This window comes from Toxorhynchites rutilus, chromosome 3, assembly GCF_029784135.1.
Source record: "Toxorhynchites rutilus septentrionalis strain SRP chromosome 3, ASM2978413v1, whole genome shotgun sequence".
Lineage (NCBI taxonomy): Eukaryota > Metazoa > Arthropoda > Insecta > Diptera > Culicidae > Toxorhynchites > Toxorhynchites rutilus.
This window is the reverse complement of record NC_073746.1, coordinates 45,086,072-45,106,146: the sequence shown is the minus strand read 5'-3', so window position 1 is coordinate 45,106,146 and position 20,075 is coordinate 45,086,072. Positions and strand designations below refer to the sequence as shown.

The 20,075-nt window shown below is 39.0% G+C and overlaps 1 protein-coding gene across 1 annotated transcript in view; it reads left to right on the top strand.

Annotated features, from left to right (window-relative positions):
- LOC129778257 (serine protease filzig) overlaps window positions 1-20,075 on the top strand; it is a 139,398-nt gene that overhangs the window by 107,774 nt on the left and 11,549 nt on the right. Inside the window, exons 2-5 of the mRNA XM_055785051.1 lie at window positions 11,179-14,219; window positions 14,320-14,509; window positions 14,616-14,802; window positions 14,866-15,050. Coding sequence (XP_055641026.1) covers window positions 11,179-14,219; window positions 14,320-14,509; window positions 14,616-14,802; window positions 14,866-15,050 — 3,603 coding nt within the window. The remainder of the gene's footprint in view (window positions 1-11,178; window positions 14,220-14,319; window positions 14,510-14,615; window positions 14,803-14,865; window positions 15,051-20,075) is intronic.

The following is a 20,075-nucleotide window of genomic DNA, read 5'->3' as shown; positions in this document are numbered from 1 at the left end:
TGTCACATCAAATTGCATCACGGAAAAAACGCTGTAGAAATTTAATTTTTAGGAATTATATCTTCAGCTTTCGCTTATAATCAGATAAGAGTGTATAGATCACGTTGGCCATGCTTCACTGTCAATTTTTCGTAAATTTGGAAAAATGTCGTCGAACGAAAAAGAGCGTCGTGAATTAATCCTGTGCACTCATTTCGAGAATCCGCAGTTGTCACATCGGGACATCGGTAAGATGCTGGGAATCGTGCAATCCACGGTCAGCAGAGTACTAAAACGATACTTCGAGAACCTAACCATCGACCGGAAGGTGAAGAACGGCAAAAATGGATGCTCCGTCAGTGAAAAAGATCACAAGCGCGTAGTTAAGCAGTTTAGACGTGATCCGAGAAGTTCGGTCCGGGATGTCGCCAATAAGCTGAATTTGTCAAGTTCTTTCGTCCAGCGGAACAAGCAGCGGGAGGGCCTGCGTACATACAAGGTTCAGAAGCCTCCTAACCGCGACGAAAGGCAAAACATGGTGGGGAAGACGCGAGCCCGGAAGCTGTACACCGAAATGCTGACGAAGCCGCATTGCTTGGTAATGGACGACGAAACCTACGTCAAAGCGGCACTTTCGTCAGCTGCCGGGCCTGTTGTTCTTCTCCGCAGAGGACAAATTCAGCGTTCCGGAGGAGATTCGCAAGCAGAAACTATCCTAGTTTGCCAAAAAGTACATGGTGTGGCAAGCGATCTGCTCTTGCGGAAAGTGGAGCGCCCCCTTTGTGATGACCGGCACGGTAAACGGGCAGGTTTATCTTAAGGAGTGCCTACAGAAGCGCTTACTACCACTATTGAAGCAGCACGAGGGCCCGACCATCTTCTGGCCGGAACTCGCTTCGTGCCACTATTCAAAGGACGTGTTGAAGTGGTACGAAGCCAACGGGTTCACCTTCGTGCCAAAGGAAATGAACCGGCGCGTTGGGCGGGAGCTTCGCCCAATAGAGAAGTATTGGGCGATTATGGAGCAGGCCCTCCGGAAGAACCCAAAAGTTGTCAAATCGGAGGCGGACTTCAAGAGAAAATGGATTTCTGTTCAAAAAAAACTACAACCTGACGTTGTACAAAACCTTATGGACGGGGTAAAGAGGAAGGTGCGAGCATACGGGCTTGGGCTCGAAGTATGAATAAAAAGAAAATGCCAAAAGTTGTTTAATAGTTTTTATTTTACTGTCTAAAATTTTCAAAAGGATCGGTCTACTGGGCGAATTTCTACAGCGTTTTTTCCGTGATGCAATTTGATGTGACACACCCTTTATTTCACTGGAAACCTCTCAATTAAAAATGCACGCAAGTTGACACAGAATATCTACCAACAATCGTCATTTGCCTGTGTAAAATGGTTAAATACACTTCACGATCCCTCCTTTCTGTAGATGATGAGTACAATTCAAATTAGTCTGGGACAGAAAAAGAGCATCATTTCCCACCCACTCACTTTCCGTGAAGGGTGGCGCTCACTCGTTCGCTAGCTCGCTTGTTCCATTCCCACTGGCTGTAGTAAAACTTTAAATGACATATCCTACGTAATTATTTTCTCGTGTTTATTTGTATGCTCTCCGCTGAAACTTTCTAATTGACCCATTTTCAAATTATATCCTCCGAGCAGTTCTCCGGTTTCCTGCAGCGAACGGATAATGCAACACTTCAGAAGCGATACTTGAAGTAGAAACTCCCCGCAAGCAGTTTCCATTTTCTCGCAGCCCACCTTTTCGCCGTGGTTTGAAGTGTGTAGCTGTGAGTGTGCACCCGTGGGATTGATTGTAACTACGAAGAACGAATGTCATCCCCGGGCCAAACATCCGGGGCGACCGTGTATCAAATGGTAGCAGCATCGACACGGGATTCTATCCCACAATCTCAGTCCCCAGCGTATGGTTTGATTAAACGGAGCTAATCAACACCGACAGAGGATAGGGCTGCCGAAAGGGAAACTCCATCTTCCAAACAACAGGCCAGGCCGTTTGGGAGTGAAAGACAGTGAAATTGATAAAATTGCTACGGGTGACCTTTGGCGGTATATGCTTACATTGTGTATACCGAGGGATGAAATTGAAAACTGTGTCTTTGCCTTCGAGCTTTGGTTTAGGCTAATCTTGACGAGTGACTGTGGGGTGTGAGATAGTGTTATCGGAAAATACGGTTACTCGGGTCGTTTACGTTAGTTATTTATCGAGATAATATCTTCGGGCTCAGTTTCTATACAAGTTATAAAAGCCGTTCAAGATACGTCCCCGAAAATGATCACTGACGATGATAAAAGTGATTTTATAACCTGATTTTTTTTCTATAACTGAGATATATGTATATACGAGTCATTAAAAACGAATTCAATATTCAATCTACATTTAAACAATATTTGTGAACAGTACAAAAATATTTTATGATAATAGAATTTGAATTTTAAATTTTATATATGTTTAGCAACGAATTTTCGAGGGTTTATGTTTCGATTAGCCAATAAGTTGTCGAGTTATAAATCAAAATTAGTCACTTTATATTTAAAGACGATTTTTGAATTAGATTTGATTTGGTAGAATGTAAAATACCTCTGCCATGATTCGCATTTTGTTTCAATTTCAATTTGATTAAAATTTGCATATATTCTTCTGCTTAAATAGCACTAACGTTCCTAGAGGAACCTAGAGGAATTTCGCCGTATAGAGCATTTTAATTGAAGCAATTTGTAGTTATGTACTAATTTTGTTTAAGTAGTTTGATTATCTTCTAATTTTGTTTCACGTGATGCTTGTTCTACTTCAATTTAATCAATGTAACGTTAAAAGACAGAATTCTTAAGTTATGAAATATAAATACATGAAATGAATGAATTGAATTTATCGAATTTTCCCATTTTCCTACAGAGTTCTCCGAAAATTTTCAATTATCATGTTTGGTTGAAATATGTGCATTATTTTTATGGGACCCCCTCTCCGTTCCAGAGGAGGAAGGAGTGTCAAACCCCAATAGAAACGTTTCATGCCCCCCTAAACCCCCATATGCCCCCTAAAACCCCCACATGCCAACTATGGCTCAATTTGCTTGATTAGTTCTCGAGTTATGCAGAAATTTGTCTTTCATTTGTATGGTAACCCCCCTTTAGAGAGTGTCTAACTAGCATAGAAACGTTTATCGATCCCTAAAACCTCTAAAACCTCTATGTTCTGGAGTTGTTCAGCATACTCCCCCCCTCCTCTTTAGAGAAGGGAAAGGAGTGTCAAGCCACCATAAAAACATTTATTGCTCCCTAAAACCTCCATATGCCAAATTTGGTTCCATTTGCTTGATTAGTTCTCGAGTTATGCAGAAACTTGTGTTTCATTTCTATGGCAGCCTCCCCCCCTTATAGAGGGTGGTGGAGTGTCTAGCCACCGTAAATACATTTATTGCACCCTGAAACCTTCACATGCCAAATTTGGTTTAATTTTATTGATTAATTCACGAGTAATGCAGAAATTTGTGTTTCATTTGTATGGCAGCAAAAAAAAGGAAATGAAACAGCTTCCGGCATTCGGAATGACAGATTCGGTTTACGATCTAAAACCCGCTCTGCTGGTTCGTCCATGATATCGTGTTGCTCTTGCAAACGTAGTTAGTGGGCATGTGTTAAAAAAAAGAAGGAGGAGATAATCAAATTGTTTTCAAGAAAAATGTGTTTACATCATTAAAATTTAAAATAAAAATGTAACTTATCAATTATACAAAAGTGCCCATCATATCCATCCCTGTCCGCCCTGTACCGACCTTCCCCTATGTGTATTTTTTAATATTTCTGTATGAACAGAGATCGTCAAATTGAATCATACGAGTATTTGAAAAAACTACGCACCGAAGCACTGAGGCTCTTCAAACGACGTCTCGTCTAATCTCTGTACTCCAAAAAGCTTTTACTTTAGAGCATTCCCAGTCCATTGTTGGGGTGGATCAGAGTCTCTATTATTCCTATATTTATTTATATATTGAAGTACCATGTGATAAGGTTTGAAATCATGATGAAAACAAATGTTCGTCTCTCTCACCCGGTTGACGCAATTTTCCGACTGATTATTCTATAATTGGTTGGCAAACCAATCAATTTGGTTCAAATACTAAAACCTAAAAATATGCGGAAGGATATATGAACCTAAAGCACAATTAATTAATTCGCGTTGAGGAGCATTCGTCCTCTATAATTTATTTTATAACTTGCCACTCAAAAATATAGTTAGACAGTGTTATTTATTATCCGAATCTTGATCAGTTGGAAATAAAGAAAATATTCCACGGGGCCCAGGAAGTGGAACGTCCCTTTCATGATAGCCACTGAAATAGTAATAAATCCGCGAAATATGTCCAAGAAAAACGTTCAAAATAAAACCACCTGAGTGCTTCTGTTCATCTGTATCAGCAGGATGATGATCACCTCTTGAGCGAGTTGAGCCTTTCGGAAGGATGTTGCGTGGGAGAAAATCTTGCTTACTGCAATAACGTCAACATGAAGTGGAGGAAAAGGAACAAACTGAATGCGGGCGTTCGGTTTGCGTCATGAATACCAATAACGTCAGCAGTGGACTCAAAATGGAAGGTGCAAAAAAGACTATGTCAATTGAATGAATTTTCTTTCAGGCGAGATGGGTTTGAAAATTTAGTTACCGCAAAAACGTTGATTTGATACAATTCTGTAGGAATAGTTCTGAAGATAGGTTCAAACGATACAAAGACGATCGCTCTGAAATACGTTATTGGAACAAAGGTTCACATATACGATGTTGTATGCACATCGTAACGAACTATTTTTCAAGGTGCGGGAACGATGAATAATCGGTTTTCTATCCTATTCACCATAGAGTCAAGTGAAAATTATATTTAGGTTATTGATTAGGCTTTTCGAAACACTTGTGATTAACTGGTTTTATAGGTGAAAATAAGAAAATAAAGCAGTGGATGGAAGAAAATAAAAATAAAAATCTAAAATTCAACTTGCTGAGACCTGTTTTTTTTCAAGTTTTAGGTATCCGTTTTAGGTTTCAAGTTTTAGGTTCCGCAAAATCAAACGCCAGACGACGTAAATCTTTGAGAGTCATAGAGTGGTCCGCCAGATCCTCAGACTGCTCACTCGTAAGTTCGTGAGCACATCCCAGCAGAAGTAGAAATATCAATAAAAGATTCAAATCATGAATCACTCACTGATATGAGCCTCTTCCTCAGAGCTGATTCATAAATATCGAGGTCTGCCGCAATCCGACGCTTCGAGATTCCCTTCCGAAGCCTCTGTCGGGTCATTTGAGCATTTCTGGAGTGCATTTCTTCAAATCACTTTTCTTCTTTTAGGTCCCGTTAAAAATGTGGTTGAAAACATTTTATTTTCAGAGCAAAACTCTGGTGCGAACTTTTGCCCCACAAGCAATTTTTGAACTAATCGAATTTTTAAAAAAAAGCTCTTGAACTATTTCACAAAAAAAACGAATTCGCACTATCATCTACTATAGAATGAAGGTTTCCTTGACAGTGTAGATCGAACTTTCCAGTTATTTTTGGTAAGTTAATGATCCCCCCCCAAAACTGATCAAATTAGATCAAAACATCGCAAAACTCTTTTCTCCTCATAACTTTTTACCACTTTCATGAAATGTATCTTGTTTATATGCGTGAGCTGCTGGTGTAATAATGTATCAAACAAATACACTCTTGTCGAAATTTTATGCTCACATTGTTGACGTTGAACTACGCTGTAGTTTAATTCAAGTCGCTTGTTCATAACTGCGGATGTTATTTATAATGCTACGAAAATTTGTAAATAACCATTCTACCAGTTTGGTCGGCCTGGAATGTTTTTTTTATTGTAGAATCATTTGATGATAATTGTTTGATGATTCATTCTTGTGTTCACAAAACAATACATGCTCGAGATAAGCGCAGCTGTCATCCTTAGTGGAGAAATTTTTGCTACTGTCAAGCGGAACCAAATCACATACAACATTCCAGAACGACATTTACTTTCTTGGTGACTAAATAAACGAAATAAACTCTATATGTTAATCTCAACAACCTTGGAAAGAGTAGCACTGCTTCATTATGATCAAAATTAGCGCAAATGCAATCCTAGTTGAAAGCAGTTTTGCGACTGGCACGCGAACCCAAATAAATTATTAACGTATTATAACTTATTGAATAACTTGGTATTCCCCAAATAATTTTTTGGTGCACAGCCTTAACACCTGCTTAACCATAGCGTCAGTTCAATGCATTGATGACAGAAAACAAACAATGTTAACTGCTTGGAAAAAGGCTGAATATTTGCCTCAGCAGAGATTCATTACCCTAGCGTATATATTTCCCTCCCGCTATCTCCCCTCCTTATTTATATTTATCATATCCACTGCATAATTTGTAATACCAAACAATCGCCAATCATAGCATCAAAAAATGAAGCGATTGTTGCATCGTTACATGGCCAATGCACACGGGATAAGATACAAATGGGGTTTCAGCGTAGCGAAAATGCACTATTTTTACGTACGGGTTATGAAGCACGCACGTACGCATATATCGATGGCTTGAATCAACTAAATATACACTCACTTATCTCCGATTTGCACTTTTCTCAACAGCAGCCCTTTCTCTTAATATTGCCAGTCTAGATTAGCTTAGCTGTCAACCTTTGTGGAGTTTTCCTACCGTCATGCGAAACCAAATCACTAACAAAATTCCTGTTCAGCTCTGTTCGAGAAAGCACACAAATGGACAGAACAAATGTATGACGAAGTGGGAATGCTTCCTATTTTCATCAATTTAAACCATATACAGACTATGGGATTGTATAGTATAGCATATCAAACAAATCTTAGGGAATTTCCGATTCGTTTAGTATGTAAATCGCCCAAATCCGTTCGCGGCAAAAATAGTTATTAACGTTAACCTTATTTCATGAAAACGTGACCTGTTTTCTGATTTGGCACCATTAATGGAAGACGTAGTTCTACGTCAAACAAAATTAATAGTTGAAATTCATTTTTCTAAAGAACAATTTTTTTCTTTAAATTCTCAAAAAAATATGAACAGCTCTTACAATTCCCGACAAATCACCTATACAGAGAAATTTTTTTTCCAACAAAAACTTTTTTATGGTTTTATGGTTTTTATGGTTTTTGGAAAAATAAAACATCTAATCCTATTTTTTTAAAAGTCAAGATAGCGATATAGTGTATTCGACAAAGTTCTAGATCCTATTTAAATATGAACTTTTGTCGAAAACGTCAATTTTCTATCTTTTACAGTTTCTGGGATATATAACATTTCCGTATGAAGACTCCTGAAAAAATATGTTTTACTCGTAAAATTTTTGTACGTAAGTTCTCGCGTTTGCCATGTTCTTGACATGTTTCTAAATAGAAAAAAAAAAGAAACCACGAAACAGTTGTTTCTAGCAAATTGTTTTCCCTGTAGCAGTGTCTTTCTTGCTATTCATAAAATTTTTGTTCTGAATTTTTAAGAAACGAGAAAAACGAATATTTTGATATTTTTGATTGAAAACTTGAATTATTTTCATATATTTCATCCTTTAACCAACAATTAGTATGTCTTATAGCAGATGAACCAGCCTAATACTGAAAATCTCTATGATAATCTAAGATCTAATAATACAGCCATTCCATGTCAAACCGATATAGTAGTTCTCAGATTTTCGTCAAAAGTGGTAGTTTCCTTCTTTATCTCAATCTATTAGACCCGTATTTTTTTTATTCTTTTGTTAGGGTGCACATTTTCATTTTAGGGTGATCCGAAATATCGAAAATATTCTTCTTTATTCCAAAAATCGACATATCAAATTAAAGCTTATAAGCTAGTCATTCTTGCAAAAATGCTACGTTATAGTTTTCATGGTCTCGGGACCAAGGGCGCTATATTTTTTTATATTTTTTATGGAAAGCTGAGGATTTTTCACATAACATATCTCGAAACCAGGGAGGCGTTTTCTTTTCGTTTTTGAGTTAGGATTTTTCAAAGTTACCCGATGGTTCAAGAAATCATTTTTCCCTTTTTTCGCAAAAATGCCTTTTATTAAAAAAATTATTACTTTTGAACCACTGGACCGATTCAGATGATCGATATATAAAAATAAACTACTAGCTAGCCTTTCTTGGAAAAATAACACACTTGCCAATTAATTGGATTATAGTCACATACATCCAGTCTAGTCGCATAGAAATATTGAACAAAAACTGAAAACATGTTAACTTTGAAAAATCATAACATAAAAACGAAAAAATAACATCTCTCTGTTATTCAGATATATTATGTGAAAAGACCTAAGCTTTCTGAAAAAAATAAAATAAAAAAATAAAAAATGTGGCGCTCTTGGTCCGGAAACGATGTAAGCTATGGAAAACAAATATAATCAATAATTACGAAAAACAAAATCCATTGCTATTCAGAGTGTAATGTTTTTTTCAAACAAGCTTATTGACATTAATTTGATACGTCGATCATCTGAATCGATCCAGTAGATAAAAGGTTATGATTTTTTGTAGTGGAAAAAATGGGGAAAAAAATATTTTTCGGACCATCGGTTATCTTTGAAAAATAATAACTCAAAAACGAAAAAAAAGCCTCCCTGATTTCGAGATATGCTATGTGAAAAATTCTCAGCTTTCCAGAAAAAATAATTAAAAAATATAGCGCCTTTGGTCCCGAGACCATGAAAACAATAAAAAACAAATACAATCAATAATAACGAAAACATAATTCAAGTTTTCTGCAACTGTAGTATTTTTCCAAAAAAGACCAGCTGTTTGGCTTCAATTAAATATGTCGTACATCTGAATTGATACAGTGGTTAAAAAGTTATGATTTTTTTTAAAAGTCATTTTTGGTGAAAATGCGAAAAAATGGATTTTTCGGACCACCCTAAAATGGAAATGGTCACCCTAACAAAAAAAAATACGACTCTAATAATCTGCTATAAAGAACAAAACTACCACTTTTGACGACAATCTGAGAAAAACTATATCGGTTTGGCATGGAATGGCTGAATATCTCTTATGGCTTTTGAGCACAAAAGCACAAAGTTTCAAAATTTAAATCTCACTCAAAAACTAAAAGACCATTTTTTTCTATAAAAGACAGAAAATTGACATCTTCGACAAAAATTACTTCGATTTAATACGATCTAAAACATTATCGAATTCAATATATCGATGTCTTGACTTTAAACAAAATTAGGATGAGTTGTATTTATTTAAAAAAAAAACATGAAAAAGTTTTCGTTAGACAGACTTTCTTCCTGTAAATGTGCCCCTCTTCCGATGTATGGGTGATTTGTTGGAAATTGTGAGGGCTATTCATAGATTTTTTTTTGTTAATTAAAAAAAATTGTATTTGAGAAAAATGAATTTCAACTTTAAAAATAATTGTTTCTTCAGTGCAAATTAAAAAAAATTTAAACGATTTCCTAAATTTCATTCTTTGACTAGAAGTTTCTGAGCTATAAATTTCGGTAAAATATTAAGAAAAAGCTTTGGCTCTTTTAAAAAACTAGTCTAATTCATTTCTGAGATGTTGCTGCCAATGGCCAGTTGGTATGAAATTCGTCCATAATGAATTGTTAGTGAGAAATTATTGAAGATCCCAATCAGTGTTGCCGTACTTTTTCTTTCGTTATTTTTGGTACAGATTCTGTACGAAACAGGATACAGATTTTCGTCAAAAACTACAAATTGGTACTGATTTTTTGGATGTCTAAAATGAATTGACGGCACGCTCGCATTTTCGGCATTTCGATGCCTTTTTTGTAACGTTCTCACTTTGCCTCATCCCTCAGCAACCCCACCCAATAATCAGATCAAAAATAAGCTTCTAAATCTATTCTCGAAAACAAACGATTTGACTAAACATCGTGGCGGCAACTCGAAAATTTTAAATAGTATGCATCTAGATTCCGAAAAACTATGTATAAGGATCATCAAAAACACGAATGACTTGCAAATGTAAATGTAGTATTTTTAGTTGATAAATGAGATTTTTTTAATGCTAAAAAAATGATTTATCTATACAACGAATATTTGTGATGGTACAGATTTTTGGAAGAAAAAGAACAGATGAGAGAGATTTTTAACCCCTCTGATCCTAATTAGTGTGGCAACACTAATCCCAATTTTTACAATAACGTAAAACATGTCCTTCCAATTAATGTCATTACTTCTAAGCATATCGAGAACAGAATCAGTGAATTATTCCATACTCCAATCAGACCGAAGTGCAGCATAAATTGTCATTCAGATACCATGTTGCATATGGAAAAAATACTCCTCAGATAATACACCTGCTCTGAATGAACTGAAAAAAACCTTCGCATGTCGCTCAGCAGCAAAAAAAAGAAAAGCTCTGCAGTGGGTGACACATTATTATGGGAAAAGTTGTCTCTTAACGACGACAAGTTTCGCCCTAACACATAATCTCGAATCACGTTATATCAGCACAAACAAGCTTCCTTCCCGTGACAGAGAGGAAGATAAAGAACACTAAACGAATCCGGCAACTTTCGCAAATCGGGAGGAAGCATAAAGCCCTAAAACAATGTACGTCAATTGAATTTTATTTCGATGCCACATAATGCTTATTTATGCTATGTGGCGCACATCGTAGCCGAAGGCCCAGAGCTTTCATTGCTAGTGTGTGTTTATGCTGCATTCTGGGGCCCTGTGCCGTGTTCCCTCCTGTTTTGTTGCTCCTATCCATCGATCCCGCCGTGTCGTCGTGTAATCGTGGTGTCTTCATCCTGCCGGCCCCAAATTGAGCGCTGTTAAGCATTCATAGCACGTTTGTCCAATCTTTTCCGTACTCATCTTTTCGCGTGCTAGCCAACACCGAATCATATCGTTCCGTGATGGGGAGTGGGAGGGGAGGGAGGAATTGGGCAACCTGCAGCAAACAGAGGGAAGGAATAGAATGAAATTTAGATGAGCTTCGGGCCGCTTTAAGATGCTTTCCCGGGACTTCCCGTGTGCTTCCGAAAATAGTCCAAGTGGGAGCGAAGAGAGATTGGTAAAGCATTTCCAGTTTCGCCAAGCCTCGTTAGGAAATAATTTACAAGAGTTTGATTCAATTTACCCCTAATTGGATGCTAATAGAGATTATTTGTGTTTTGTGTTTTCTCGTTTGCAGAGAGTCGGCGGCTGTTCGGGGGCTACAGGATAACGCCAAAGTTTTGCAACGCCACACGGTCTCTGATGAAGCGGGATGGCGAGCGACGAGGGCCCACTATCTGTATGTTCAACCACGAGTGTTTCCAGCGGCAGGGTGAAGTGGTGGGAGCCTGCATGGATGGGTTTCTTTTCGGGACATGCTGCGAGCTACCGCTGACGAATGACATCGCCACGGTGACGGATGCGATCTTTGATCAGTACAATTACACCGACGGTGGGGAGAGCACCTCGCAGTCTCCGCTGAGTTCCGCAATTGCCAGTCAGTATGAGAAGTTCGGAAGCCAATCGCAGGCAACCGGGGAGAATGATTATAATCCGGTTATCACGTATGAACCTGTGAAAGTGGACGATACTCCGAATAAAACCGTGTCCAGCATTGTAGTGAATATCCCGAGTAAACCTGCGGCTGGCAAGCCGGTGTTCAACAAACTGGACAACAACTATATCACAAATGACGACCTGGACGAAGATATTGTGTCAAGTAATCTCAACTCACACAAACTCTCGATTTCCGACAGTGCCGTTTCGGTGTTTTCTCCCTCGACTTCCAATGTCAAAACGGAAACAGTAGAGGTAGCAACTACACATCCCGATCCTCCACCGGTTCCAAGCAGCAATAATTTCGTTGAAGTTGACAGTAACAATAATGTGTACAGTACAGAGATTCCCTCTTCACTTAACGCGTTCAATGAACACCTTCCGGACACCAAACAACCTGGAACTGAAACCAGTACTGATATCACCGCCAGTGGGGTCCAAATGATTGCCAATCAGATATATAATGAAAATCAATTATTCGATCATAGTGACATCACGCATCCCGAGGCTGAAACAGATCTGATCAATGAGAACGGTGCGGTAGACCAAAGCTACGCGAATCCTAGTGATTTTGACACCGAGGAAAACGCCACCGAAAAGCAATCCACGGAGCAGCCGGTCAAAATTAATTTCCCAAAGCCATTGTTTAAACTTAAGCCTAAGCCCACACAGACACCAGAATCAACCAACTACGTACTCGTACACACCATCTCTAGTGATCCTAAAGACGAAGAGAATCAAACCGCCAAACCAACTGTTTCCGTTAACAATATCCACTCAATCGAATCGATAATTCTAATGCTGAACGAGACGAATCTTGGCCCACAGTACGACACCGATAGTGACACTAGAACCGAGAACGTAACCATAACCATGACCACAATGGATACCACTTCACCAGCAACTTATGCGACGTCTTCGATTGATTACGATAGATACGGACCAACCAGCTTCTACATTACAAAACCACAGAAAACCAATCCTCCAGCTCCAGCTTCGATCACTACGAAGATTCCCTCTACCAATTACGGATATCAGACCAACCCCAAACCAACCAGACGCCCTATTCTGGAACCAGTTGTGGTTCAAGCTACTCTTTTGACCAACGCCTACGGCACAACTGCCGTAACTCAAAAAGATCCAATTATTTCCGTATCTACCGTTCGGCCAGCCACGAATAAACCAACACCTACTACAGAAGGTCCCTCGAAACGACCAGTACTGATCATTAGTGAAGCAGACCATACTGTACCATCTGGATACTACACGACTTCGTCCGGCTCATCTCCATCGCCTATTATGGTGTCTAGCATCCAACCAACTAAGAAAGTAACAACAAAACGTCCGGTTTCAACTACGATGAAGCTTCCCGAGTACATTGTGCAGTCATCAACACTATCCCACCAAGCACCCTCCACAATTGCCAACATAAACTACATTCACGTCGCCACTGCTTCCCAAAACCCGTCCCCAACGGTTCATATCACACCCAAGCCCGTGCCAGGGCTTGTAACCTCCAGTACATGGAACAACAACAAACAGACAACACCCTCCAGTAGCAATCAACGACCCGGATTTTATGAGAACACTCCACCACCAGTGTATGTATCATCTCTGGCAGATTTTGAAGATGAGGGCTATTTTGGTCACACAAAACGACCAGTTGGGAAGCCAACCGTGTCATCCACCGTCATGTATCCCACAAAGGAAAATAACAACAATATGATCATTAACTACGTCTCTTCGACCTATGCTCCGTACGGTTCCACGCCATCCTATCCGACTAAAACCAGAATCCCTCCAAGCTCCCAACCAGGACAGATGTACATCGCACATCCCCTCGAAGCTTCAACGATGAAAAACGAACTGTACACAACGCCGGATGATGTCAACAACTTCCCCCCAGTTCGAAACCCCAATCTGAACCTCACGGACTCGACCATGATGACGAACATCACCAAAATCGAAAACGATAACTTCGCTGGCATCACCGATGAAGACAAGATGAATATGCTGGTCAACAAGATCGTACAAAGCTTCAACGGTAACTTCGAGGAACTGGAGGCGATCCTCAAGCAGCGAAAGAATCTGACAATGACTCCCACACCTAGCACTACCACCACCACGACCAAGGTACCCGGGTCAACAAGCAAACCAGTCACGAAGAAGAAGAAAAAACGACCAAGTGGCAGCAAGAAGCCTTCGAACGGTACAACTTCAACATCGGCGAGTGGGATAAAAAAGCCAGCTTCGGTCAAACCGACAGCCATCGTACAGGAAGAGCCCGTCTATCCAACCATCACCAGCTCAACAACCGTGAAGCCAAAATCTTCCAAGAAACCCAGTAAGATCAAGCGACCCAGTAACTCAACGAAACCTGCCTCGTCGAAGCCAACCACAACCACCTCGCTATCAAACTCAGCGAAACCTGGCAAACCATCCAGCACCAAGCCCAAACCATCCTCTTCGTCGACTCGGCCCAAACCGCCGGTCTCGAACGGCACCAAGCCGGCCGCCGATGAGAAACCAATCACCAACTCGAAACCCCTGCCCACCACCAAGAAACCGGTCCGGACGTCCACCTCGAAGAAACCCTCGGCCACGAAGAAACCCACCATCCGGCCGGCGCTGCTCGACGAAACCGAACCGATCACGGTGATCACGACCCGCAAACCGACCAAGGTAAGTAGATGTCGACCGGTGCCGGTAGGAGGCCCCTGACAAGTCGCGCGAATTTGTTCTTCTCTTTTATCAGTTCAAGAAACCACCATCGCTCTTATAGGCGACAAAGCGTACCACGAAGCGACCGACGACGACGACGACCACAACCACCACCACCGCAGCTGCCCCGGAGGACGAGATCATTGAGGAGGAAGAGAACGCCGTGGAGGAGGAAGAGGAAGAGGAGGACGTCGGCGAGGAGACCAGCGGCAACACGGTCGACGAGGACACGCAAGGGACGCGCAGAATACGTAATGAATAGCGAAAGCTTACCCGCATGCGGAGCACTCACTCTCGTTTTTATTAATCAATCGTTTTATTTGGTTTACCATTTTCATCATTTTCGTGTTTAAGCAGTATGCGGTCAGCGGCCATTGATGAAGAGTGGACGTGTTGTGGGCGGCAAAGCCGCCACATTTGGCGAGTGGCCATGGCAGGTACTGGTGCGGGAGGCAACTTGGCTCGGACTATTTACCAAAAATAAGTGCGGCGGAGTGTTGATTTCGAATTCTCACGTTATCACAGCTGCCCACTGTCAGCCCGGGTATGTCGGAGTTGATACATACCAATCAAGAAAAAAAAATCTATAATTTTTCGTCCATTTCAGATTCCTAGCCTCACTGGTTGCAGTATTCGGTGAGTTCGATATCTCGAGTGACCTGGAAGCGAAGCGGTCGGTAACGAAGAACGTCAAACGGGTTATCGTGCACCGGCAGTACGATGCGGCCACGTTCGAGAACGATCTGGCGATATTGGAGCTGGAAAGTCCCATCCACTACGATGTGCATATAGGTGAGTGATCTCTCATTTTAGAAACGTGCTTCTCGTCATACAAAACAGGATGTGAAATGATCAAGGAGAGAAAGTCATTCGTCGCATTCGAATCACTACCCATGAACCACAATGCTATTACTATATCTAGATCGAAAAATAGATATTTCTAGTATTATATATGTGGGTATGACCATCAGAGCTGTCTTAAATTTTCCTGATTCTTACTTTCAACTGCTAGAAGGCGTTCTTCAAGGCAGTGCGTTTTTACTGAAATCACGAATCACAGCGAGACATTTAAATTGAATTTGATAGCATTTATTTTATTTCTAGATAAAATTTATCTCCATCAAACGATCCCTGGTACCCAAGATAATTGCTAAGCACTTGCGAAGCAGACGGTAATAATTCTTAATTTGGAAGAAATGTGCATCACGCATCAAAGCTTTCTTTTCTATCTCTTGAGAAAATTATACATTTTTACAGGTGTTAAGATTTTCAATGTATATGCTAACCTTTTTTTGTGGAGGATCGCAAAAATGACCCAAATCCTAATTATTCCATTCGTGATCAACGTTTTTTTTTTGGTTTTTTTTTTTTTTATCTTCGCTTATTTTTCGTCGGCCTATTTCCGCCACTTTAGTGCCAATCACCGACATCAGGGAGGCGACTCCACCTGTTCCTACCTATCAGACTCAACAACTCATGAGCCGGGCCAACTTCTTTTACTTCCGCTCCGAAGGAAGACGTAACCAGAGATTTTTCGCCTCAGAAAATCCCAACGACGCCAGCTGGGATTGAACCCAGGCCAATCGGATTGTGAGGCTGTTACGCTAACCATACAACCACTGGCGCCGTCTTTTTTTTTTTTTGGTTATTTTCTATAGTTTGGTATCATCTGATTCATTGATTGTAAATCCCTACTGTATTGTGACATGGAGTGACGATTCCAGCGGCAAATAATGAATTTGAACACAACTTGGTGAAATGGGATACTCTCATCCCTGACACAAATTAATTTCTCTCCAGAAAATAACGTTTTTGTCATCAGGGTACTTCTGATAAATACTTCTGTACCTACTGTTCTGACCTATATTTAACAATTATTAATTGTTCACGTTAAGTATGGACACCATATTTTCCTACACTGAAAACCAATAAAATGGGCACATTCAGAATCAATTAACCAGGTTTGGTTCTCTAAAATATGTTCAAGGACTTAAGGGTATTTATTTTTGTGTAGTATTGCATGTCGCACCGCGTTATCAATGATAAAGAAAATCAAAACTAAATAAATATAGGGGAAGGTGGCCCTAACCCGATTGGATATCAAAAATTCCGTACACATCCCCAACCCTTCTCGTAAGAATTAGAAGGCAGGTGCGAGTTGTTTAGTGCCACCCTTTAGGATTTTTTCGAGCAAATCTCGAAAAAAAAATGCGTAATTTCGAGAAAATCTCGTAAAAAAGGATTCCCCCGTCATCAGCGCGCTCGTAACAACCACACTCGCAGGATTTCACTTCCCAATGAAACGGCTATCATAAATTCGATCCGTAATTTCAAGAAAATGACGTAAACAATCTCGTTATTTCGAACAAACAGCGTCGTATCGAGCAAATCGCGTAAAAAATTGTGTAATAAATCGAGTAAACCGTCAAAAAATAATGTAAAAACTCCTCATAAAAAATAATCCAGTGTATGTCAAAAAAAGGCAATTCCATTATTTTCACGCTCATGAACCAAACCAAATCAGTAGAAAATATAGAAAAAAAAGTGTTTCCGTACAATTTAATGGTGGATTCACCAAAAAAAATAATGTTTTAGGTACTTTCAGGTACTTTAGGTACATTCAGCCCACGTCAAGAATGGATTCACTTGCGGTTACGATATTTTCGGCTTCTCGTTGGCACGGGAACATCCAACAGCGAAAATGTAGACTTAAATTTGGTCACTAAACTATGAACTGCCTTCTGGCAGGACGATCTGGCGTAGTGGTAACATCCATACCTCTCACGCAGAGATCACGAGTTCAATTCTCACTCCCGACATTCTTCCAAAAATGGAAGTTAAAGTGACGAACCAGCCGAAATGTGTTGAAAGTCACTATAATAAAGAGAAAAAAGGGACGATTTTTGCGATTTTAAAGTTACAAACACCGACTACGAGTTCATGTAGTAATTTTTACTAATGATTGCTCGTTCGTGTACTTCACCATGATTATTATGACTAACGTTTTGACATGACAGATCAATAAAATGTTTTAAGGCAGTATTCTAGTCTGGAAATCATTTTTTTCATATTTCTAAAGTTTAGACATTAGATGCGGTATCCCGCATCACTAAACCTGGTACGGCCATAATAATGAACTTCAAACGCGTTTTTCTCGAAACTAGTCAAACTGGCGTACACCACGATATATCAAGTTCCACTGAACCGATTCATGTCGAATTTATGTTAACACATCTGTATGCATCTCTTTATTGCATGAACCAGTAAAACATGATATTTTTGATTCTACTATTTTTTTTTAAATCGGGAAACCTAAGAAGAAAAAATTGTTCAAAGGGAGTTTTTTTTCTTCAACCGGCCGCCATGTTGTCAAAAATATGTTTTTAGCTTGCCTGAGGTTCGTGCGATAGCGGCATCTTTACTTACTCAGAATCTGTTCAATCTGATAATCAGAAGGGCTGGAATCGTGTACGCCATGGTACAACTTTTTTTTAACCCCCTCACTTCATCAGCTTGTAATTATTTTAGTTATGAATATTTTTTTCGCGTTCAATTTTTGTTTCATTGCTAAAAGATAGATAAACAAGTAATGATAATTCTTTGTTTTATTTTAACGGAGCTCGAAAGAACGTTCGAAATTCGTGTCTCCACACTAGAATACCCCCTTAAGGGTTCGTTCACACGAAGAAACGAAACTGTCAAGTCGCTAATGGATGAACCTCTACACAGTTTGATGCATGGTTCACTCGGACTGCATACTATGAGGGATTTTCGTTGATCATTCAAAATAATTTCGATCCTTTATTCCTGAGAAAATATTCTTATCTTAAAAGTACATGCGATTTTCAAAGTGTTAGATAATTCCTCAAAGTAACAAAAATACTTTACGCAACAGATTATTACACTTTGAAAATCATAATAAGCCCCAAAAATTCAAAAGCACTTCCTATGTGATACTATTCCATCGTGGACACAATTACCGTTAAGCTGGAATCTTGCTATGTTATTTGGAATCTTTAGTCTAAATTTCAATGTCAAACTTCCCCAGAGATGATGTATTTAGAAGGAATGAAAAATTTTAAGATCCCTTTTGAAAAAAAAATAAGTATGCATTCTATGATTAGATTTCCATAAACTATTATGATCATAATGTATTGATGTAATATTTAATTATGTTGATAGGTTCGGACCACTGATGCGATTTATTGTTGATTGAAAAAATCCAGTTTTATCGGTTTAGGGACGTCCAAATATACGTTTAGAAGAGGGAATACTGCAAAAGAAACTTTCATGCTGCATTTGCCGATGATATTCACTAATCAACCTTGATGTGCCCTGAGCTTGATCAATCTGAGTAGAAGATTGAAAATAAGTCTCACGGTCGTGAACAGAGAAAATCATTTGAAAGTACCGATCTTTCGCAACTTTAAAAGAAGTTTAGAACATGTATAAGCTAAAGTTGTATCACTCGTGATCTGGTACGGAATGGTTTTGAAATGGATCCCAGAGTCAGAGATATGGAATCTAAAGTTTGAATTTAATTTAAGCAATAACTTATGAGGGAAAAAATTCAATTTGAAATAAAAATGTAATCCTCCAAATGTCCCGCCATGAAATCTGGCATTTGAGCTTGCGTTTTTGGTTTTATCTATATTTTTACTCTAAAACAGAGTTTTTTTTTATCAATTACAGCGCGGACTCGATTATATACAGTCTCGGATTTCTTTTCACTGTGTAATATATCGATTATAGATTATCGATTATAGCGATTATATCGAATCTTGTATATAATCGAGTCAAAAAACAAAAAAAAATATTGGTTTTTTCGGCATCTAAATATAAAAGAAGAAATTAATTTTTGATTCATCCCCTTAACCCTCCTGTACTCGCGTGCAAAATCATAACACGTATACTCGCGCACGTTGTCACAGACCGAAAATTGGACTTCTCTGTAATATTTCCATTGTGTATTTTCCAGGATTTATTGGCATTTATTTGAAGTAGAGGGTATGATTGATTGAAAAAATTCCACAAAATATGTTTTCTTCGTCTTTATTCATCTAATTCAGCCTCCTCAAAACAGAGTAATTTTTGATACTCCAACACAAATAAGGAAATTCGAATTTTTCACTGTTATTAATTAAAAGTAAGCAACTGAATATAACTCATGGAAGTATAAAGAGCTATAAAATAACATAAAAACGTATTAATCGATTGAGGTTTCATTGGAGTAAGAATCAGAACATAGCATAACTGCATGTTCGAAACAAACATATTTCTTACATTCCATGCAGTTGTTGCGTGTTTTTCGGGTCATTTTTCGAAGAGAAGAATGTATAACGACCTTCTAGATAACTATCAGATGATAAAGGTTCTGGAATATAAAGTTATCATATTTCAAATATTCTTTGTCTCTGTACTCTTTTAAACTAAGATTAATGTATTTTTTAGATGAGGCATCTTCTTCTTCTTCAATGGCACTAACGTTCCTAGAGGACACGCCTTGAATGCATTCTGAGTGGCAAGCTCTAGAATACGCGTGATCACAGTGCAAGTCGGAGGAAATTTCTTTGACGAAAAATTCCCCCGACCAGAACGGGAATCAAACCCGAACACCCGGCATGTTAGTTATGACGCTAACCACTCGGCCACGGGAGCACAAGATGAGGCATAAAAAGTTGATATAAATGGGTTTCTAGGAACTCCCTTTTCTTTTATTGTTTTATTTGTCGTTATTGTCCATTATAAAAAAATATCCCCGAAACTGCAACTGTTAAAAATCACCATAATCCACCGATTAGTTTATAGTTTACTGTT